The sequence below is a fragment of the Centruroides sculpturatus genome, unplaced genomic scaffold (assembly GCF_000671375.1).
Source record: "Centruroides sculpturatus isolate CEXI.00-Female unplaced genomic scaffold, Cexi_2.0 scaffold812, whole genome shotgun sequence".
Lineage (NCBI taxonomy): Eukaryota > Metazoa > Arthropoda > Arachnida > Scorpiones > Buthidae > Centruroides > Centruroides sculpturatus.
This window is the reverse complement of record NW_019385039.1, coordinates 274,681-300,605: the sequence shown is the minus strand read 5'-3', so window position 1 is coordinate 300,605 and position 25,925 is coordinate 274,681. Positions and strand designations below refer to the sequence as shown.

The window sequence follows — 25,925 nt, the reverse complement described above, 5'->3', positions numbered from 1 at the left end:
GACATCAATAAAAATTATATTGGTGTCACTAATAGAAGTTTAGGAGTCAGAATAAAAGAGCATAAGTATAACATCAGCAAGGGATCTAGTGCCACTATACTATCGCAAATGGCGCAAGTTGAAGGCTCAATCGTCAAATGGGACGAAGCAGAAATTATTAAATCGGTACATTCACCGACATTGGCGAATTGCGCAGAAAAAATTGAAATATATAAAAGCAAATTGCATGATTCATGCATCAATTCTAGAGATTCTGAAGGGTTGCCTTCGGCCTGGAAATACTTTATCAAACGATTGGACAAATCTTAATTTATTGCGGCGATTTTAATATTTTTTCGCATAAAGTGCATTTCACTGAATTTCTATATAACGTTTTAATATTTAGTTAACCTATGCTTATTTTTTCGTATACATTTTTTGTTATTTGTAACAATAATTTTTATTTATTTTATTAGTCTGTATACATTTATATATATATTTCGCTCGTTATTTTATTTTATTTGTATTTAAATTTTTGTTCTATTTTATTTATATTCGAATGTTCTTAGCCTGACGATGGCCAACTGATTTGGCTGAAAACGTTAGCTTTACATTAAATTTTTTTTTTTCCTCAGCAAATTAAGGTGTTGTGTTTTTTTGATTTACTAACCTGTATTTTAAATAATAAAAATTAAGTATAAATGAATACACCACACCACACACTGTTTCTAACAGCAAATATTCCAACAGTGGATCACTGATGCAAAACAACAGTATAAGAAAAAACATACTATAGTGTTCTGTTATCATATTACTATGTAGCAGTACCATTTTAGTACTAAACCATGTAAACTATAGATGTTTTATTGGAGGTGTTGATTTTTGCTTAAATATGTTTATCAGTAAACTTGATGTGCAATACAATTCTTACAAATCTAACTTGCTGAAGATTTTTAGTGATTTCTTGATGGCCTACAAGTACTTCTTGCTTGCATTGTTTTTCTACGAGCTAAAAATATATATGTATCATATATTGAAAAGTATTATGTTTAGTGTTTATGTAACAGTGATACAGTGGAACCTTGCATAACAAATGATGAGAAGAGGAGAAGTCTCAGATTGTGTGCATGCTCCATCAGTCTGTGTTTAGCACTCGTTCCACTAGCATTTTAGTGTTGCTTGTGATCATACATTTCCAAACTTGTGTTCACAGACATTACGTATAAACATGAACAACCATAGCCCGTTATATAATAAACATGTCAAACAATATGCCAAATTCTTGGGCTATGTAAAGACTATATATAATTAAATATTAGAGATTAATTAATTTGACTAGAGGTAGGCAGTTATGTTGCCATCTCGTATTAAACTTAATGACCAATTCCAAATTAAATTTTAGAAATGTCTGAATTAAAAATTATTTATTTATATTAATTATTAAATTTAATATGAGATGACAGCATAACTACCTACCTCTAGTCAAATTAATTAATTTCTAATATTTAATTATAGCCTTTACATAGCCCAAGAATTTGACATATCATTTGGTGTGTTTATTACACATATTATCTGTGATTTTTTTTGTTTTCTGCAAATCGAATTTGCATTCCAGATTGGTTCATTCTGCATTAGAAGAAATGATGATAATGATTCATGCTCCTTAACTATATATATTGTATAATTTTCTTTGAATAAATGTTGAATAAATATATAAAATATTTGTGTATTTTTTTCAGCATGGAACGCATTATCGTATTTTACATTAATTTCTATGGAAAAAATTGTTTCACTTAACGAGTGTTTCACATTACAAGTTAGATTCTGGAACGAGTTATCCTCGTTAAGCAAGGTTCCATTGTATAACCTTATTACATTCTTTTCCATAGACTATAATATTCACATTCAGTTTTAGCCGATAGGTAGCCTACTGTAAGTTTAGGAATTGATTTATACAGTGTCTGCACCAAAATCATGAGATTGCTTTATATGCCTGATTGACTCGTGCTGATGTACACAATATTCATTTGTATTTAGAACTGATAAAGAAATTTCTAAATATAAAATTTTAAAAAATAACAATAGATAATGTCAAGAGAAAGAAAACTGAAAATATCAAAATAATCTATTACTCCATTAAATATTATTATTTTTAATAATTCATAGAATAAATAGTTTTGACTAAGCATTAAAAAAGTATATATCATACCAAACAGGTAAACTGAAATATATCAGTAATAAAAATTTGTTTTAAATAAATTTAACCATTATTTTATACATTATTTTTTTAGTTTGTTAAAAACATTTTCTATAAAATTAATAATAGAATCTTAAAATACCTGCGAGTTGATAAGCCAGAACTTGGTGATGATACTGTTCCACTTAATATATCTAAAGATTCTAGACCAGTATTATTATTGGTATTGCTTTCTGAATAAAGATAAAATTAAGATATTATAATTATAACTGAAATTATTTTGAAATTTCTGATTATTTCTCATTATCATCATCAAAATTAGGTAATAAATATTAATTCATTTAAATAGATTATTAGAATATATAGAGGAGACTGTTGTACCTTAGGACATGTTGTACAGTACAGTACATAGAGACACTTTGGAATATAACCGTTTTTGTCTGTGGGAGAAGTCGAACATTAATGCAATATTGTGTTAGTCACAAGGTAGCACTAAGTGAAATTTGAACTCATTTAGTTCTTATTTGTGCTATCAATCAAATATCAAGGTTCACATTAACATTGAGTCAATTTTTGTGAAAGTTAAGTAAATTAATAATTTTTAAAATATATACAGTAAATTATCCATCACGTAATAAACTTTCTCAATGCAATTTATTTATAATCCAATAATTGATAAAGTTATTAGCATAATTAAATACATATGTTTACCTGTCTACAGGAAACTTTTGTACCTTGGAACTATCCCAAGGTACAAAAAAATTTTTTTTAACTCTCTTTTATTATTATTTAAAATAATGGGACTGTTTTTCTTGTTTTTAGATGCCAAGAAAAAAAAAAAAGTAAAAAGATATAAATATTTTTAAAAAAGAGAAATTTATTCTAGAATGACAGGGATCCTACTTCCATTCTTGAAAGATTGGGATTTATTCTATCCCATTAGAAAATATGTTGAGTGGTCTCACCCATTATATTGGCACGACAACTAGAATGTTGTCTTCTCGTATTTCAGAGCATCAGTATTCTATCAGGGAAGGCAGGAATGAAACTGAACTTGCTACAATGGTGTTACAACACCAACATACACCGTTGTGGGACGAGGTGGCCATAATAAGACATTGCAATAACACAAATATCGTATATATTTGGGAGACCCTCCATACCAACATATTAAATCCCTGCAACACCCCCACACTTGATTTGCCCCATTTGTGGATCAATTTGTATAACTATCTAAAACAACATATCTAGCTCCACAATTTGGAGGTGCATAGCACATGTGCATTATAACCGCGCGTTTTTTTATTTAAAAATTGTCTTATGTTCTACTGTTGCTTCCATTCCAAAATGTTAATACGCTTGGAACGGTCGGTTATTTGTAATAATAAAAAAAAGGAATTTAACCATTTTTAACGACCCAAAAAAGACGAAAATAATTATCGTCGAAAGTGCTTGTCGGTCTAGCGACATTTATTTGTAATTTAACACCTGTATGATAAAAGTTTCTTCTATTAAATGGTCGGGGTGCTGTCCACTTCTGTATAATAGGCCCAATCCTTTCTGAATAAAGTATGTACAGTATTGATCATGACGTTGTCAATATCAAGGGTGTAATAGAACTGTACCGTTACGTCGATGACTGTTTTCGCATATATGATGACATCATACAGGCGGATCAAATCCTGGAACATGTAAATAAAATAGATACTGACATTAAATTTGACTTAGAACCTGAAAGCAACTGTCAGTTACCATTCTTAGACATTCTCGTCACAAGACACAAAGAAAAAACAACCTTTAAAAAATATAAAAAACCCTGTACTATTGACACTTTACATCTGAAGTACCAACTTATATAAAAAAGAATACTTTTTACATGTACTTGGATAAAATTATGCAACATACCACATATGATACCGATATATCCAATGAGATTGAAGACATCATAAAAACGTACTTAATGAACGGGTATAGCAAGCGCATGATCAGTAACTGGCTTAATAATAAATATGTTAATACACACAAACAACCAATTGACAACACTGCTTATAAATTTTTTTAAATTCCTTACGTTATGAATATCTTTGAAAGAATTAAAAGAAAATTAATTAAGTATAATATTATTTTGGTACTCAAACATCGCAACAGCTTACATAAGAAAATAAACGTACCTAACAGAAAAGCTAACATATGAGACTAAAAAAACGTTTACAAATTTGAATGTGACTGTACCACACCCAAATCTTATGTTGGTGAAACTAGTAGGGAATTAAAGGTCCATTTCAATGAACATATCTCTGCCATAGCACACAACAATGATAGTTTGGCTGTAGCTGCCCAATGTAATAATGAAGGCTGTCAGATTGTAAAAGGATACTGTCAAAATACTTAAAAAAGAAAAAAATACTTATAAAAGATGATGGTACAAACACTTAGAAATAATAAAAAATAAAGAGGAAATCATGAATAACAACTCCGGTCAAAAATTACACGAATCGTGGTACACATATTTGACCAGAGGGGGGTGTGGGGGGAGGTGTGAAAATGAATAGGGGTGAGGGTGACGGTTACCCTGGAATGTCCTTCGAATTGTCTTGTTACTCTGTTCGTGTTACTGTGAATCTACTTATCATTTTGTTTTAACAATGTATATTTTTATGACTTTACTGTTTTACCAGAACCTCAGTTTATTATTATGTTATTGTATCAACATTACCGTTTTTAATGAAAAATTTATTTTATTGTGTGCTTAGTCTTTTAATTAATGTTCAACACATCAAATCCACATGTCAAATGTAAGTCCACATTCTTTGTTCATTTCTGTCAATCACGGACTTTTTATAAAAATTGTTAACCTCCTATTATTCTTTGTAGCAAAAAGCTAATGAAGGACTCCATGTCCGAAATGCATTCTAAAAATAAAATATTGTTTTTCTAAATCTAATTTGATGTCCTGTGGTGTGTAATAAGTCTAGCGGTAAAGTAAAGCCAATCTTAGTGCTCACAAGCCATTCAGAAGACTAGACAAGAAGCGTATCATAGTATTCAAATTATAAACTGTATACTATGGACTGTAGTACTGCATAAACATTGAGGTACTACAGTGCATAGTACTGTCAATCTCAGGACACTTATTTTAGATTTACAACATACCAACATATTTCTAGAAAAAGTAACTGTTTCATATGTACTTCTCTTTTCTGTTTTTATTAAAAATCACATTGGTTTCCTTGTCACAAATTTGTGTTTTATTTTGAATAAAATAAAGATCATAAAAGCATATTATATAAAACATGTGCCTAAATACAACAATCTCCTCTAATCTAATTTTGGTAATATATTTTGATGACATTAAAATATATCACCACCACTGAAATAAACTACAAACTATTTTCTTTTTAATTTCTAGTTTTAAAATTAGTGTTATAAGTTCAGCATAGCCTTTAAACATTTCTTTAACTTAAACATCAAAAGATTTCTGCATATTTCAAATCTTAATAAAGAAATTGTCTGAATTGTTATTAATGAATTTAATACTTTGAAATATACAATTTTTATAAATAGAATATTGCTAAGTTGTTCTCTATACTTGATATTGTATTCATTTTGCCATACAGTTAGGATGAAATCATTTATACACAACAAAAATAAATCTTAAAACTAAAGTCAATGTTTTAATATAAATTAATGCTAAACCATTTAATAATAACACATCGAATATATTATTATTAAATAGTCTAACATATTAACTGATTTCAGCTATCTGCACATAATGATAGTACAACAGAAACAACGCTAATAGGCCATATATCTATGTAAGTAACATTGTATATTATATCAAATATTTGTATGTATACACAAACCTCCAAAATATATGCACAACCATTAATTTGGCCTGTATCTCAAAAATTTCTGATCAAAAATGGTATGAAGCAAAATATTGTACTCTGTATGCATGGAACAACCAAAAAAAAAATTGCATATAAATTATGCAATTTTTTTTGGTTGTTCCAAAAAACAGCAATAAAAAGTACTAAACATTGTTGTAAATCTTTGTGCAAAACATGATTAACAGCAATTCTACAAACTAATGATAAAATTACAACAAACCCCCTACAAACCTTCAAAATTAGCAAATATGTATAACTAACTTAATTAGCAAATGTTTTCAACTTTTTTAAAGATCTTAAAGGTAGTACATTAAATCAAAATGGTCAGAACAATGTCAGTATCTGTTTTATTCTATTTTATTTTATATCCAATAATAATGTAAATCAATCTTGCTTATTAATGTAATCATATTAAAATTGGATAATATTTTTGTGAACACAAATCACATAATTAAATGACTTGATAAATTTTGTAAAATTCAAATCATCTGTTCAAACAAAACAATCAACATAATTAATTGGGGTATTATTTTGCCATTATTAACAATAAGATATTAAGTAATTTGGTACTAGAAGTAGACATTAGGTGCCATCTCTTATCAAAATTAATAATTATAACAATTTATTAAATAATTTAGAACAGTCTGGAAGAAAAGAACTAGCCTGGAGCAGGATTTGAACCTGCAATTTCCAAGCAATTCTTCACTTCCAGACATATTTAAACCTAGATATAACCATTCACAGTTACTCATGGCAATACATGGTTGCAGATTCAAATCCTGTTCCAAGCTAGTTCTTTTCTTCCAGACTGTTCTAAATTATTTAATAAATTGTTATAATTATTAATTTAGATAAGAGAAGACACCTAATGTCTACCTATAGTACCAAATTACTTAATATCTAATTATTATTAATAGCAAAATAATAGCCTAATTAATTATGGTAATAGTTTGGTTTAGTATCAATTAGTGATTGCATTACCAGTACCAGTTTTCCAGTATACCAGTAAATTAGGAAAATTATAACCTGATAAATTTACCAGTAATTAATTTTTTACTGGTAATTTGGTTAAACAAAAACCTCTTAATTAACCCAATGTTTATTTTCTTAAAATTCCCACAGGAAATACCCATGGAAAGCAAATTTCCCTTTTGTCTCGCCAGGTACTATAGCAAGAAAATAGTGCATGTGGGGATTGGTCATTCCATTTCTAATTTGAGGTTACCAAAAGGAATTTTCTAGTCTGTTTGTTATTTGATTCCCTGTATTATTCTCCAAAATGGGTCTTGTTTTTGGAGTCTAATACAGGAAAATAACCCAGAAAAATTGAAAAAATGTAAGTCTCACAAAATATCCAATAAAAAATGTTAACAAAAATACAATTTTGAATGGGATTGTAGAAATAATCAAGACTCATCAGAAAATGAAAATGAATCGTGACCTGCGGATGTCACTAAAATTAGTATAGACTCAGATTCTGGTGAGATGCATTCATTGCTTACCACACCAACTTTTTTGTTCACGTCTCACATCGAGATGAGAACAAAGTGCACAATAGAAAACTCAAATTTAACAATGAAAAAAATATTGTACTTATTTGTTAAACAAAATGAGCATAGACACTGATAACAGTAATATAAGTAAATTTAATAGTGTGAAAGATATAGTTAAGAAAGAAATGAATTATTTCTTAGANTTTGACTAGAGGTAGGCAGTTATGTTGCCATCTCGTATTAAACTTAATGACCAATTCCAAATTAAATTTTAGAAATGTCTGAATTAAAAATTATTTATTTATATTAATTATTAAATTTAATATGAGATGACAGCATAACTACCTACCTCTAGTCAAATTAATTAATTTCTAATATTTAATTATAGCCTTTACATAGCCCAAGAATTTGACATATCATTTGGTGTGTTTATTACACATATTATCTGTGATTTTTTTTGTTTTCTGCAAATCGAATTTGCATTCCAGATTGGTTCATTCTGCATTAGAAGAAATGATGATAATGATTCATGCTCCTTAACTATATATATTGTATAATTTTCTTTGAATAAATGTTGAATAAATATATAAAATATTTGTGTATTTTTTTCAGCATGGAACGCATTATCGTATTTTACATTAATTTCTATGGAAAAAATTGTTTCACTTAACGAGTGTTTCACATTACAAGTTAGATTCTGGAACGAGTTATCCTCGTTAAGCAAGGTTCCATTGTATAACCTTATTACATTCTTTTCCATAGACTATAATATTCACATTCAGTTTTAGCCGATAGGTAGCCTACTGTAAGTTTAGGAATTGATTTATACAGTGTCTGCACCAAAATCATGAGATTGCTTTATATGCCTGATTGACTCGTGCTGATGTACACAATATTCATTTGTATTTAGAACTGATAAAGAAATTTCTAAATATAAAATTTTAAAAAATAACTACGACCGCCGACCTTGTATCGCGTCACGACGCCACAAGACGCGCCTGCGGTCGTACCTAGAATCTGTTTGCCATACGACCGCCGGCGTTCGAAGCTAACTGAATAGATGTCCACGAGAGGCCAGCACTAAGCATGCAGAAAACGTCGTAGGACACCAGGAAAATTTAACCTTGATTAAAATACATTGTTTACGTCTACCGGCGGTCGTATGGCGCTGTACGGGAATTTCCATTACGACGGTGCGCGCGTCCCTTGGCGTTATACGTGTTAAACAAAATGAGCATAGACACTGATAACAGTAATATAAGTAAATTTAATAGTGTGAAAGATATAGTTAAGAAAGAAATGAATTATTTCTTAGAGAAAAAATACAAGGAACATATCTTAAGGTTTTCAATTCTCTAATGACAGTACATTCAACTAGTATTGATTCTGAGAGAGCTTTTTCTAATGCAGCTGCCATTTGCAAGAAAATTAAGTCTAGATAAGATAACGCGAGCCTAAACGTATTATGTTTTTTAATAGCCTCCTTTCAAAGTAAAGAAAAACATAATTAATAATCAGCATTATTTCAATGTCTGTTATGTTATAATAATTGCTATTACAAGAATGTTGTTTATCTAAACTGATAGAAAACTTGAAATTAAATGGTTGTTCTATGATTCTGTCAGTAATTCAGTTTTGTTTTAAATCATTTGTTAAAACAAATTTACCAGTAAATTATAGATAAACTGGTAATTCCGAATATAATTACCGAATTACCGGTAATGTAATACACGATAAATTTGCAATTACTAGTATCAATGCATTGGATTTCGGGGTGTTTATTATATTCATCTGTTCAATTTGTCCTGACCATAGAATCGACGTACTAATGTGATGAAGATCTTTAAAAAGGTTGAAAATGTCCATTAATTAAGTTCATTATATGTATTTGATGGTTTCAAAGATGTGTAAATGTTTTGTTGAAATGGTTAATTAATATAGCACGTGGTTGCTTCCTGTAGACACACATGTTGCACAGCAATTTCTCATGCTGGTTATGACATTGTTTATCAGCCCTGTCAAGAGCAAAGTCCATTCATGAACAAGAGCATCTTGACACTCCTAGACTATTCTTGGAAGCTAATTATATGCAACTCATCTCACTAGAGCCTCTTGCATGTGTTCTTTGAAACTTAGATCTGGAGATCTTGCTGACCATTCCATGTTATGAATGTCTTCATTGTCAAGAGAGTTACTGATGAGCACAACCCTATAAAGTGCAGACATTTTCATTCCCAAAATAAAAATTTGCACTCACAGCACCTATGAAAACTCTCATATAGGGTTCAAAAATTTTGATGTAATGATACCCTCTTGCAAAAATGTGGAGCTTAGTGCAGCTTTTAAATATAATCCCACCAGCTGCAAACTGGTCTCTTTCCACAATTTTTATGGACTGTATCAGATTCTAATCTGATGATAATTGTTCTGTAGACTGTATCTGGATTTGTCAGCAAACAGAACATTGCCCCATTCATTCAAAGTTTAATGTAAATGTTTTCAATACCATTTTTAAATGGGTTCTGTGCACAGAGATTAATGGAATGCAACATATTGAGCATCTAGCAAGACACTACTTGCCTGAACCATTCTATAGACAGTGTCATGAAACTAGCACTAGTGACTGTAGATAGCTGTGCAGAGAGCTGACTACCAGACATTCTTCTGTTATGGTGTGCTGGTAACATCAAATAGTGATCTTGATGAGGCATGGTTTAGATTTCCATCTCCTGGTTGACATACAACATCTCTTATTCTTTTGAAATCTGGTCAAAGTCAGTATATGAAGTTCTTCAGAACATTCAGTCTTGGATACATCTGCCTGCAACTTGTCTGCTTCTAGCTTTCCAATAATTCCTCCTTTCATGAAATTGTCTATGCAACATCTTTGTGGCATTATCATTTTTAGTATCATACAGTAAATCAGTAACAAACTATCCTCAATGGTTAAACCATGACAAAAACAATGCCATGCTACTGTCGTATTTAAGGAGTCGGTATATTTTGCATAAACTTGTACATTATAATGGAACCTTTGACTACCATCCCGAGTATTTTTATTCTCTGGAAACATTTACATAAATTTTCCACCTGTTTATACAAAGCTACAGAAACAGTCAGCTGTTTTTATTTATGTATTCTGCTTAATATGCCATTACAATTACATGAATTGCCTAGTTTCTTAAAGACAGATGCTGAAATACACACCTATTTCAGTATATGCAGAAGCCAAATTAGCATTTTAAAAAGTAATTAGAACTAGACAGATTCTGAAACAAATGTCTGTTACAGGATGGGCTAGCACTTAAGGAATGGCTAAGCACTTTCTGAAATGACAAATTTCAAAACTAGAATTGTATGATCATTTTATTACTTATATATGTTTATATGTATATGTTACTGTGAATGACCGATATCTGGTGAATGTCAACATCTCCAATGAATGTCAGCATTCACACAGTCGTTTCGTGTATGCACGAAATATTTGCTAAATATCATTATTTCTCACTTACACTGGCAAATGTCAACATTCAGCATGCACTGATGGTGAATGTTGAATAAAAATATTTTTATTACATTAAGACAAAAATGCAACATTTTAATATGTCAAAATAGGAGAAAGCTTAAGTAACAGCACATTTAAATAAACAGTTGAACCTAAAACGGACAACACATTCTTAATCATTAAAGAAAATAATACAATAATAAACTTACACATAAATTATGTGATTAACATTATACAATCTTATTTATTGCAACAACTTAAACTGTTATGGCACTTTGAATTGCACAAGAGTTCCTTGCTTTTACAACTGCATTTATTTGTGGAACAGTTTTTTTTTTTTTTGCAATCACAGTGTGTATAGCCTTGCCCTCCACTTTTCGAATTAGCTGCAGCTGCTTCTCAGCGATATTCCTTGAAAAGAAATCTCATCTATGGAAAGTAACTTTTCTTTACAAATTACAAACTGATTACGTTATTATGTGATTATGAACTGATCTGTTAATGGTCTCTTTTATTCAGATATTGCCGATGCCTTACTGACGGACCCCTCTCATCCTCCACCACTTGACCTGACAAACCGATCCCCACCTCACGGGATCAAAAGACTTTGTCCTACCTCCAGCTACCCACAAAGGATTTGCAAAGCTTATCTGTGTTTGTCGACATACACCGGTGATTGTTCGAATGTATAATAATATAGCCAAATATTTGGACTTTCACAGACATATTTTGTACGTGTCAACATTCACTGGAGAATATCAACATTCTCTAATTTTGGTCTTTCACAGTAACATATATATATATATATATATATTTTTTTTTTAAATTCTTTTCACCCTGTGGGCACTAAAAGGGTCTCATATAGCAAGCCCATTATGGGTTTGGCCAGGCCTAAAATGGAACAAATGGGTAGTGAGGAATGGGACCAGACATCTCCAAACAAACCAACCCCAAAAATTCCTAAGGATTTAATCTATCTGAATTCGATGCTGGGTCCCCCAGAGTGGTAGGCTGCCACCTTGACTGCTTGACCATCCAACCAATGTTTATATATAATAACTATACAATTCTAGTTATTATGCTTGAAAACAAATTTACTACCCGAGCAAAAGAATCTTTGAAATCATATTTAATTTATTTTTGAGTTGAAGAAATTGAATTACAATATATGATGAAAAATTCCAAAAAGTAATTTCTTTTATTTTCTCTATCAATCATTTTAAGCAATGAGAAATTCAGGTTAAATAACTTATATCTAAGAATTTATTCATGTAACAAAACTTGAAATGTATCATACTTTTAATTTAAAACTAGAATTTACATTTGATTAAGAAGTTAAATATTAATAAATTGTTATTAATATGTTGAGAACTTTATATACTAATATTAACAAAAAAGCCAGATGACAATTATATTTTAAAAATTCACAAAAATAATTGAAGAAATGCAAAAAATCTTCATTTTTTTGTCCATGTCACACATCAGGAATAATATAATCTTATGGCAGAATCAACCTTTTATTGTAGACTGTAGACTCTGTTTCTTCAATTATTTTTTGAATTTTTAAATATTTATACACACATATTATATATATTAAAAATTAAATATTTCTTAGAAAAATATTAATCTAAATATCCCATTGAAATAATTCTGCAAAAAATAAAATAAATTATTGCAACTGATAAACATTAAAAATACAACATATTTAGATTTTTCAGTTTACTTATTTTGACTATAAACAGATTATCAAGAAAACTTATCACTAAAAATATATTTTTATTAAGTGTTTTGAAAAAGTTTTATAAAAACAAATTATCTTAATAAAAAGTGATAGTTAAAATACAGAGAAAAGTAAGAAATGAAAACAATATAAAGTAATTTTAGACAAATATACCTCCAGTATCACATTCTTTATTAGAAGCAGGAAAACAAGTTGTTATTGCAGCATGAAAAATATTACGATTACCATCACAACGTTCATTTAAAATGGACTGTAATGTATTTTGTGCCGAGAGAGACCCTAAATATTAAAAATAATACAGATAAAAATTATAATTCAAAAATGTATTTCAAATTATTTAACATGCACTTAAAGTGTAATTCTTATTCATAAATATAAAATACTTAAAATAATTAAGTATAAAATTCTCATGCCCTAAAATTAAAAAACTCAATATTTCAATTTAACACAAGACTTTCAAATTTTATTTTAAAATATGAAAAGTATTATGGCACTATTTAATTTATTTTAAGTATAAGTTTTAATATAGAAATTCAAAAAATAGTTTTCCTGACTCTTTTTGAATTATAATTAATTAATGATCAAATATAGACAGTAATTTAGTTTTGCAAACATTATTAACTGAATTGTTGTTCAGTAACACTTTTGTTTATTTCCCTAGCATGAAACAAATTTCTTCCAGGATCCTTCAAAGATTGAAAATTCAAAATCAAAAGTTTTTGAGAATGGATACTTGCTTATCATAACTGAAACAGGAAATCCCCATTAATTCAAAATCCAAGGAAAAAATAATCACGACTTTAAATTATCAAGTTTCAAATTATCCGAGATTTACATATTTCTGTACAATATGCCAAATACCATGTAACTAATATAATTTATTAAGAAAATGAAATATGGCTATGTATACAAAATGCTACTTTTGTTAAATAATATATAGGTTGCTTAAAAAGTTCTATACGTCTTCTATTGGTCATAGGAAAATGAGTCTTTCACCAATCAAAACAGCATGAAAAATAAGCAAAGTCTGAATCATGTTCCTATTCTAATGTATTCCCAGCAAGCAGTGTGATAATGCCAGAAAATAGCAGAATAATGAAAATCAAATATTATATCCCCAGCCAGGACAAACAGCACAGTTAAAAATTAACAAGATTTTGAACTATCCAAGTTCAAATTAACAAGGATTTCCTATAGTATGTTGTGATCTTCTTAAAAATGAGAAAGGTCAAATAGATAAGTATTAATATGAGTATACAAAATCATGGCTCAAATATAATGGTTTTATATTTGAGCCATGATTTTGGATGAAGCAAAGATAAAGTCAAATGGTATATTGGAAATATTTGAAGGACATTAACAGACGATGTCCATTTAAGTACACTGGAAAGAAACATTCTGAATACTAAAATACTTAGAGAATGTATTCTTATAGATGTTAATAATAGATTCATCTTCAAAAATTCTCAAAAACATCTTTAAAAATTCACATAAATAATTGAACAAGTACTATATTTCCAATTAAAGGGCTAATATTAAAAGTATAAACAGAAAAGTTTATGAAAGAGTTCAGACACACAAATTTTGTTGTTAAGAGTGGAAGGTCCAATTGTTTATAAAAAAAATAGATACAATATCATATTCAGCTGTATGAAAAGCTCAGATGCCTTTTTTTTTTAAAACTTTTCATATACATGATACATTTGACTATAAACCCTTGTCAAAGGTTGAACAACATAAATATATGTTCATTTATTATTACAGTAGAGCACTGTTTATCTGAAAGTCAATTATCCAAAACATCAATTATCCAAAAGAATTCCAGTCGGCAAATTTAAATTTTTGCCAGTGCTGTAGCGCTGCAATCTTTGGCTATGTCTTGGGCCACTCAAATATTTTACATTTTTGATACTAAATTAACTTCTGAAGTATAATTGTTTATTGTTTTTATATTTTTCAATATATTTATTTTGTTTGTACAAAATAAAAAAAATAATTTTTAACAATACAATAGTCTTCGTTAGGCTTAACATCGATGAAACTTCAACGTGAAGTGACACGCAACGGAGAAAAATTTCAACATGGGATAGGTTAATATATTTTTTCGTACATAATCGGTTATCTGAAATATCGATTTTCTGCACTACCCCAGTCCACAATTGATTCAGATAAACGACGCTCTACTGTATTTTAAACATATTTCCTCATATTTCCAACAAGCACAGACCTTTTGTTAGATAATATAATGCCTAGCTCCAACTGCTGACAAGATTTTAAATAAAATATTTTAACTTTTTCAATTTTTATCAAATTTTTTTGTAACAAATAGTTTCCCATCACTTTTTTTGCCACAGTTATCATCATCATTATTATAATTAAATAATTTAATGTTTAGTTTTTTTTAATATATAAATATAAATAAGCAAAAACATAATTATTGTGGTTTAATGTATTTTTTTTATAGTTCACTAATTTGCATATTTATCAGGATGGCATATACACAAAACAAAAATTGAAATTCTGTTGCACACATTATCATAAATCTTTGTCAGGTAGTAAAAAACAATCAATAGATTAAAAAGAAACCATTACTAAATCAGATTCAAGCATGGATTTTTCAAATGATGCAATTATAAAAAAAAAATTTGTTTTTGTTTACATTAAGTTGAAATTTTCTATAATCAAACTTCTATCAACGAATCCTTACTTAAAATATATAAGGTGTCCCAGAAGTCTTTCCCTGGTTACAAACACACAGAAGGCAGAAAATATGACACACAGACACACATCTTTTATCTTGAATTACAGGTAACATATTCAAGTTTTTGTGTGTACATACATACTCACTGTTATTTTGTTTGTTACAAAACAATCACAGCCAATACCTATCTTGATATGTTGCAGTTATTTGTTGTGCTACAGATTCAGGACATTCAGGACAATTTTCCAACAAGATGGTGTGCTACCTCATTGGGGGTTAGATGTTCCTGCCTATTTGGATACAGCATTTCCAAAAAAATGGATTGCGCGCGGTAATCCCATCAACTGGCCTCCGCGATCACTGGACATAACACCACTGGATGTCTTCCTCTGGAGTTATGTCAAGGACCAGGTTTACAAAACACCACTGAACAACATCGCAGCATTACCAATGTCATAACATCCATCCCTCACGATATGTTGACCAACACATGGGTAGAATTGGAATATCACCTGGATATTCTTTGAGCAATGAAAGGAGCACTCGTCAAAATTTATTAACGAGTACATGTATGTACACACAAAAACTTGAATATGTTACCTGTAATTCAAGATAAAAGATATGTGTCTGTGTGTCATATTTTCTGCCTTCTTGCATGTTTGTAATCAGGAAAAGTCTTCTGGGACACCCTGTATATCAAATTAACCCCTTAACGACCACCTGTTATTAATTATGATGTAATTAAGCATAAAAAACACATAAAAAAATACTTAAAACTGAAAAAAAAAAACAAAAGAAACGCATTTATTTTGAAGAAAAAGCTTTGAAGTTTAAGTTCCTTTGTCTCGCCTTTCTGCAAAATTTAACACCGATGAGTCATTGTTTACACAGCTGAATGACCTTGAGAATAGCTGGAGTCGGATTTCCTGGGGCATTCTCATAGACGTCTCGGGAGGACAAGGATTTAAAGTAGGGTGAATATGAGCGACGCCTATATTTTTAAATATTTTTAAAAAGTTAAGATTTTAATTGTGATTTCCGACCCCACCTAATCAATTAAATTTATATATAATAAAATCGATTAATTAAAAAAATTAAAAAGCTATCGGAGGTCGTTTTTGACATCAGAAAATTAAATTAAATGGAAAAAATGACCTGTCATCAACTAATAATAAAAACTATAAAATAATTTATTTTCAAACATGTGAGATTTTAAAAAAGGTAAAAATCATTCCACAGATTTATAGTACAGAAAATATGTCAGTCCCAAATGTGCTAATAATGTGTAGGAAAATTCTCTTTTTGATGATATATGATATAACTTACATTGCAATTTTTTAAAATGAAGTGAGGCTGCATATAACAACAAAACAAAAAAAACAAAACAAAACAAACAAAACAAAACATTTTTATATTAAAAATTTAGTTATATAAATTTGTTCATTTTATGCATGTAAAATTTAAATGATTTGTATCTAAATCTATGCTAACAAGAAAATATTATTTCAGTTATATATAGTACAAAACAAATAATTATTTTTAATAAAATAATAGTACAGCAGAACCTCACTTAACAAGCAAAGCAAATTGTAAAAAAATGACTCGCTTAACAAGCGATGTTTTGCATAATGTGCGACAAGAAGAGGGAAGTCCCGAATTGTGTGCATGCTCCATCAGTCTGTGTTTAGCACTCGTTCCGCTAGCATCTTAGTGTTGCTTGTGATCACACATTTTTCCAAACTTGTGTTCAGATATATTATAAACATCAACAACCATGACTTGTTATATAATAAACATGCCAAACAATATGCCAAATTCTTGGATTATATAAAGGCTATAATTAAATATTAGAAATTACCGTATTGCAATTTTTTTTTGTTTTTTGCAAATTAAATTTGTATTCCAGGTTAGTTCATTCCACACTAGAAGAAAAGATGAAGATGATTCACTCTCCTCAACAATGTATATTGTATAATTTTCTTTGAATAAACATTATACATAAAATATTTGAGTATTTTTTTCGCATGGAACGCATTATTGTATTTTACATTAATTTATATGGGAAAAATTGTTTTGCTTTACGAGTAACATTCTGGAACAAATTATGCTCGTTAAGCGAAGTTCCACTGTATTTAAACATATAAAACACATTATCAACTATATTAAAAACTAAAAATTCATCAAAATTTACCAGAATCTCTCTCTAAAGATGTTAATGTTTGTCTTATTGCTTCTAATTCACATTTTAAAATAGGAGGCAGAAGAGTTTGATGCTACAATTAAATGAAAAAGTTTAAATATCATGAAAATTATAAGATGATCAAACTTTCTTAAAAATTATAATACTATCTTGACATATAAATTCTATTTTTAGTACATATAGAATATAATAAACAACAAAACTAGCAATAAATTTACAATGAAATCATCATTCTTTACTCTATTAATAAATATGATAAAAATAGCCAATTACTATATAATATTTAAACAAATACAATTATTAAAAAATGAATCTGGATTCACACACACAATTTTCTTCTACAAGATCAGATGCCTAAGGCAACAATTTTCTGCTGATTTATCATCTATAATTATTCTGTATGTAATAGCTATTCCTCAAATTTGACAATTCTGAAATATTCTGAATAATGTGTCTTCGCTGTACATGCAAAATTTCAATGTCATACATTGTTTAGTTTAAAGAGCAATGTCCTTGACTAGGCTCCCATAGGGAACCCTTTAAACTTTACAATAGCTTGGGCTAATGTAAATCAAATTCAGCTGGAAATAAATTATTGGAGTGCTGAGACATTTCTCAGAAGGAACAGAAAAGAAAATCATATTTCTGTATTTTCCAGGTAGAAAATAGAGCCATGAAAGTAATTAAATTGTTGAAGGTCACAATGTCCAAGTTATCTTATGGAGATAAATGTCCAAGGTGATTGCAAGTTGCAGACCATATCATTACATCATGCATAGCTAAGAAAATCCATGATATCATGCATATCTCATGTGGCAATTGTGAAGGACCACCATGACAGCATTTCTGATGATGTCAGGTCATCAAAAATTACATCAGAGTGGAAAATTGCCACTTTAGGCATGCAATCGTGTGACAATAAAGAAAAGCCATATGCAATCACATGCATAAGAGTGATTCTCTGCAGTGGTTCCTGAGTGTCTGTGATAAACAGAAAAAAATGTTTTGAACCAAATTTTTACACAGATGGATAACACAAACCATGAAAATATATTTTTTTTAATACTCTTTCTGCCCTGTAGGCACTAAGAGGGCCTCTTATAGTAGGCCCATTATGGATTCGGCCAGGCCCACAATGGAGCAACCGGGTGGTGAGGGATGGGGCATGACATATCCGAACGGACCAACCCCCAAAAAATTCCTGGGGATTCCTTAATCCGTCCGGATTCAATCCTGGGTCCCCCATAGCAATAGGCTGCCACCTTGACCGCTCGGCCATCCGGCCGTCACTATGAGGATATCATAGAAACACAGCTAAGTAAATCAGTTTGGTGAAAAATGCCTGCAAAAAACTAGTAAGCATGGAAAATCACTACTACATGACAACATAGACCCGATTCAAGATTTTCATATTTAACTTTCAGTGTAAACTGTTATTATAAATCTTTATATCCAACAGTATTCCTTTCATTTTCTGGTGTTTAAGTGTCTAGTAGATGAAATGACAATATTTTATTAATCTGGCATGTCAGATTAATAAAATATTGTCATCTCATCTACTGCTGGATATTAGTATTTATAATAGGAGCTTACATTGAAAGTAAAATATAAAAAGCTACTACTACATATTATCATGAGTTAACACTTTTTTGTTCATGTAAGGTTACCAACGTAAAGGGAGAACAATTTATCTCGCGTCAGAATGAGCCTAAGGGAAACCGCATATGTGGGCAATGGCGATGGAGGTAAATGAAAAACAAGTGTTTTACAAAAGAAAACCTGTTTATTTGTTCGAATTCATGCTTACATGGATATTGGACAATTCCAAAATCTCGGTGCTCCTGTAAAACGGCGAGAGTTCGGGTGATTGGTCGCAGCCCGGGCAGACAAGAAGGATCACTGGACGATACAGATGTTTGGTGTTAAGCTGTGGCGTCCTAAGTGATCAGCGGTTGCACAACACAATAGCCAAAGTACAACTGTATGCTTAATCCAGAGGAGACCCTCTTTCAACCTTGAAGTTCTGATTTTTATAGTTTTTTCCCCACTGTTCGCATTTCGGATTGGTCCCTCGTCCCATTCCTTGCTTCCCGATTGGTCTCTCCTTTGTCTCCAGGTGCAAGACAAAAGTTTTTTGGGTCGCGGGAAAGATCCGATTTGAGGTGTCCATCTGATACCTCTTTGTCGACTCTGCTCGGTGACTGTTTATAAAACAATAACACCTGCACTCATAACTCAGACCATTGTTTACCATTTTTTTGACGTCTAAGAATTTAACGATCATTTTCACCTTTCATCTATCAAAAATTCCCATTTTTTTTGTTTGAAAACGTTTATCTCAACCAACATTTTATAGACACGTGAGTCAAAGATCTACCTGTTTAAGAGCGCTCGTGTTAGAGTTTGTCTTCCGCTAAGACCTTGACAGATAGTTTGACACATACTCGAACCGTTCCAAGTCTCGTTGTTTACATTTTGTGTCGCGCAAGAATTTCACTGTTTACTTGAGTTCGAACCTCGTCTGGGAACTCACATTCATTATTTGAATCACAAGCAGACTACATTTGTTCCGTTTTTCATTCCATGTAATTTTGTTTGCCAAACTACAAACTCTTGACTATGTTTCGCTTCCATCCAACTTTATGTTAACCTATTCAATATTGAAATTTTTATTTGTTGCCTGTAACGCCATGTTGAATTTTTGTTGATGTTAAGCCAAATTATTTTTAAAATAATAATCATGTTTACTGTATCGTTAAAAATTATTTTTTTATGTTTCACAAACAAAATATATATATTGAATAATATAAAAACAAAAAAAAAAATTATATTTTAAAAGTTCATTTTAATATAAAAATCGTGACACATAGCAACATCTAGTATCAAAAACATTCTGATGTAAACACGAATATATTCGGGATTGCCCACGCAGGTCAATGAGGTCAACACATATATTTTCGGGAACAACGTAGGACAGGTTAATAATCAACTGAATATAAATAGTGCCAAACTAATTGAAAAACAAAAATTCAGAGAAACTATTTAACATTCAAAACTTTTCCATTATTTGAATAAAGTCCATTGGATATATTTGCCAATCTAAATACAGATGAATAAATACAACAACCTAATGTAAATCAAGTGACTAACAATTACTGTAAATGGAAATAATATTTGTCTTCTATCATCAGTGTAAATTAGATCATTTTCAGTACATGAAACTTAGATTAAACTTTATTTCTATCTAAGATTTCTTATGTAAAATACTTCACTTTATTTCAAACACTTTAAAAATATTAAAATTAATTTTTAAAATAATAAATTATACTACCTCCAATGCAAGAACTACTATTGCAACTTGGTTTTTTTGATTAGCTGGAACATCTTTAAGAGAGTGGACACCTAATCCAATTGCTCGTGCTGGTGGTAAATCTAACCAAATTGGATCTTTGATACTATCAGTACAATCTTTTGCTAAAGGATATATGGCACTATTCCCATCACGAAGCATTGCTATTGTTTCATTCTGAAACAGAAGTTAAAAATTGATATAATAATTGTATAAATTTAAATTATTTGTAATAATTATATGTAAAGTGACTAACAAATTATTATTGAAAAGAAAAACAGTATAAATAATTATAAAATAAATATATATATTTTAAATTTAATATTTATTAATATTTATAACTAGTTATATAGTTTTACTATTTGAACTGTTTATTTTGAAAGTGGTGCAAGTCCATTTTCTACAGTCTAAGCACTTGGGCTGTCCATAAATTACATGTGCATTTTTCTTGAAATTTTTACTTCCCCCTCTTGTCCCAGTTTGTCCAACTTTTTGTAACCCCTTTCCCTCTATGGATGTCCAACATAACTGTGAAATTCGAAGNTATATGGACCGTTTATTTTGAAAGTGGTGTAAGTCCATTTTTGGAAAAAATTGAGAAAACACATAATATACATACAATTTAGTGTGAACTTTTTATTTATAAACAATTCACACTTAACATTTTAAAATAACCATAAGCTTTGATCAATTGAAAATTTATCGGCAAATGACATTGCATAACCATTGATTTTGAAAGTGGTGTAAGTCCATTTTCTACAGTCTAAGCACTTGGGCTGTCCATAAATTACCTATGCATTTTTCTTGAAATTGTTACTCCCCCCTCTTGTCTCAGTTTGTCTAAGTTTTTGTAACCTCTTTCCCTATATGGATGTCCAACATAACTCTATCCCTGTTAAAACCTTCATCATTTATGAATGATAGATACCATAAGTAGAAATGAAACATACAAGAAACTTTGAAATAAATATAATAAAATGCATACTGTATAAAATTTAATGCAGGGGTGTCCAACCTTTCTTTTACTCTGGGCCACATTGGAAGCATGGAATTTTGGCCACAAGTATAGATAATATAATATTTGTGACCCAATCCTTAAATATACAGGTATATTTAAGGATTAACATGTCTAGATTTTAGTAATAAGAGTTAAAACTTTATCACAAAAAAAATATTTTAAAAAATTACTTCTACAGACACTTTTAATTTCTACTTAGAAATAAATTTATCTATTTATTATAAAGAAGACAAACAAAAATTTATTTGAAAAACAAAAATACTTGTTTTATTTGGGACTTTAATTAATAAAAAACAACAAAACACCATTTTAAAGTGAATTTTTATTCAAATAATATATTTATATATAATATGTATCCCAGAAAGTAGCCAATGCGCCAAATGATAATTTTTATGCCAAACTAAAAAAAGTAGCCAAATCTTGCAATGCTGGAAGGAATACTAAATAAAGCTGGAGTTGGGACTCAAAGGATTAACCCCGTCCCTTCCTTTTCAGTGTGGACATCATTTAAAGACAGTCCCTTACAACAGAGAAGTAAAACTATAAATATTATCAACAAATGTACAATTTGATGGAATGGAAAAAAATCCATGTAATGAATCTAAATGAAAATTAGTGTCTAACGGTAAGCTCATAATAATAATAAACTTATTATAAAATAGTTTAACAATAAGTAAATTGTGAGAATCAAGGGCATAGAATTTTGATCTATGTCACTTACTGACTCGCAATCGCAAGATTGCTCAGTAAAACTTTTTCTAGGAGAGCTTTTTATATAATGTTAAAAAAGAAAGATCTGGACGGTAAAGTCTAGATCACATCAGTATTCCTTGACACCAGTTAATCAATTATTTTATATGCAGATTAACATGTGTTATCCCTAAACTCGTGAATATCTAACATTAATATTTAAGAAGCCATATTTATATAACAAATCAGAATATTTAATGGATCAAAAATATAAAATTATACAAAAGAATAAATCTAAACCTAATCTTAATTCTAATTCTTAACCTAAGTTTATTCCTAAACCTAACACATGAGAGAGAGTTCACAACAATCTATCAGAGTTCATATTACTAACTTCTTTAGGTCTTTCATATCTTTTCCTATATCTATTTGAGGGTCTTCTTCCTTTCTTGATTATTTCTCTTCTAATATTTTCTAGGAGAGTTCTTTTAAATCTTCTCTTGTATACTTTGAATGTAGTACTCTTTCATAAGACAAGATTGTATGACAACCTTTCTTCGATGGACTGCCTCTATCGCATGGCAAGCTTCTTGCGTGACAATACCTATCTTCGACAAACTGCCTTTATCGTATGGTGGACTTCTTGCATGGCAATACCTCGTTTCGACGGACTGCCTTTATTGTATGTCGGATTTCTCTGTATGGCAATACCTTTCTTCAACGAACTGCCTTGAAGGGCGGGAAAACTTCCCTTTTATTTGCTATCCAGTAACATGTGCAAAAACTTGACTCATCATGAGTTGGCCTGGGAAAGGAAATCAACTTCCTTTCAAAATCGGATGTTTTTCCATTTTTTAGAAACTTCGTTGAAGTTGAAAAATATTAATTTCTCTTAATTTTTTAATCTTTTCTTCAACTTGTTATTTTGATTAAAATGACCCTCTCCTGAATTTCCATATTCTCACAAAATATTTTTAATGTTCAGAATAAACATTACTATTTTATTTCTTGTTATTATATATGAACAAAATCAGAATAAAACACAATGTGATTCAAGTGACATTGAGTTTTACATAATAGAAATTTAATGAATTTTACATTCAATAATTATGAAAATGGTGTAAGTCCATTTATGGACCAGAAAAATATTTTAGTTTAGTTAAATTCACATAAAAGTCTTTATGCAATCAACTTACATATTTCTAGTTACAGAAACATTGTCAAACTTAGTACACTTTATTTATATTTTTGAATCAACTAAAATGCAAATGTTTAAATATCTCAAAAGAAGAAAAAAATGGACTTACACCACTTTCAAAATAAACAGTCCATTTAATAAGGCATCAGTGAATCTTAATTTCTTATAGGAAAAAAAGTCTACAGCATGGTTTACTTGAAAGTTATTGGGCTATATACAAGCAAATTATTTAATTCATTTGTCTAATTTAATTAGCAATTTTTTTACCTTTGTAAAATAATACAATTTAAAAATTTTCCTATACACTAGACTCACTCACCCACATCCAAACTACAGTAGAGAGTAGTTTATCCGAATCAATTGGAGACTGGGGTTGTTCGGAAAACTTATTTTTCGGACGACCAATTATGTACAAAAAAATATATTAACCTATCCCATGTTGAAATTTTTCTCTGTTGTGTGTCAACATTGAATTGTGTTGCATTGAATTTTCGTTGATGTTAAGCATAACGAAAATTTTTATAATAATAATCATGACTTTTGTATTGTTAAAAATTATTTCTTTATATTGTACAAACAAAATATATTGAAAAATATAAAAACAAAAAAAAATTATACTTTAGAAGTTGATCTAGTATCAAAAACGTTCGATTCAGCGTGACACAGTCCTCGGAAAAACTCCACACAAAAGTTTCAGTACTGCCAGCTAAAACACACGCATCAACAAAAAAATATTGGAGTAGCCCAAGATATAGCCAAAGGTTGCAGCACCATAGCACGAGTGGAAATTTAAATTTGCTGACTGGAACACTTTCAGTTAACCGACGTTTCGGTTGACCGGCTTTCGGATAAATGATGTTCTACTGTAATAAAAGCAGGAGCGATCATACATTAGAAAAATCTAAATAACAGTGAAAATTTTTAAACAAACTAACATGTATGACTACTGTATGATGAAAAAAATGTTTATTTTGACTGACACAAACTTTTAAAATTATAATTAGTTTTCAAAGCATTGCCTTAAAGTTGTTTGTTTCGTTCTTCTCAATTCACTGACAAGCTGCTAAATCACACCAATGCTTCATCACTATTACATCAGCAATGGTTGATGCATTGTGCTCTTTATGAACTTCAAAGAAACCTTAATTTTGAAAAATTTTAATTAAGAATACACACTGCAATATGGCAAAGTAAGATTCAGAGTGTACAATATTTTCAAAAAGTTTTGGTTATCTTTGATCAGTTTGAATAAGGGAGAGTCCAGATGTGGAAGAGTCTACTATATTTATAACTTGTTTAATCTTTTTAGAACACACTTCAAATTGAAAAATACACTAATAGCTTTTGACTGTCACTAAAGAGTATCTACAACTTATTTTCCACATTATATATTTTGTAATGTTATCTACAGCCATGTCTTAAGTATATCAAGTATCTTCTTTCAGAAATGTTTTTACAAGAAGTTCAATTGAGTATTCTTTATATCTTACTAGCTTACCCGTCACGCATAGAAGAAACGAAATTCAAGCAAACTCGTTATAATAAAATTCAATTTACATTTTATCATTTTTATTGTAACTTATTATTATTTATTTATTTTCATCGGAAAAAACATTTCAAAGTGTCGTTTCAATTCTATTTATTTATTGGAGTGCTCGTGGATACACGATATTTTTTGTTTTTCCATCTGGTGCGTACACAAATAAATCAGAAGGTTTTCCGACGCGTGAGCTGGCCACATACAGTTGTCCATGTGAGAAGCATGGATTCTCCAAATCTAGCCCACACACTTGCAGCGATTGTCAGAAGTGTGATATTTCCTACTTTTATATATAATTTTTTAATCCTTTACAATTTTAATTATTTAATTGCTCCTTCTTCTCTTCCTTGGCATGTTGTGAAATTTCTGATAGTTGGATAATAAACCGTTTTATTGTAATTTGTCTTTTTAAATTATTTTGAGT

At 29.8% G+C, this 25,925-nt stretch overlaps 1 protein-coding gene across 2 annotated transcripts in view; it reads right to left on the bottom strand.

The window, feature by feature from the left end:
• The window catches only part of LOC111633748 (E3 ubiquitin-protein ligase UBR5-like), a 162,629-nt gene that overhangs the window by 67,461 nt on the left and 69,243 nt on the right, over positions 1-25,925 (bottom strand). For both annotated transcript variants that reach the window (XM_023378360.1, XM_023378361.1), the window contains exons 17-20: positions 21,038-21,232; positions 17,698-17,779; positions 12,959-13,084; positions 2,319-2,409 (exon numbers count right to left, since the gene is read on the bottom strand). In XM_023378360.1, the coding sequence (XP_023234128.1) occupies positions 2,319-2,409; positions 12,959-13,084; positions 17,698-17,779; positions 21,038-21,232 (494 nt within the window). The remainder of the gene's footprint in view (positions 1-2,318; positions 2,410-12,958; positions 13,085-17,697; positions 17,780-21,037; positions 21,233-25,925) is intronic.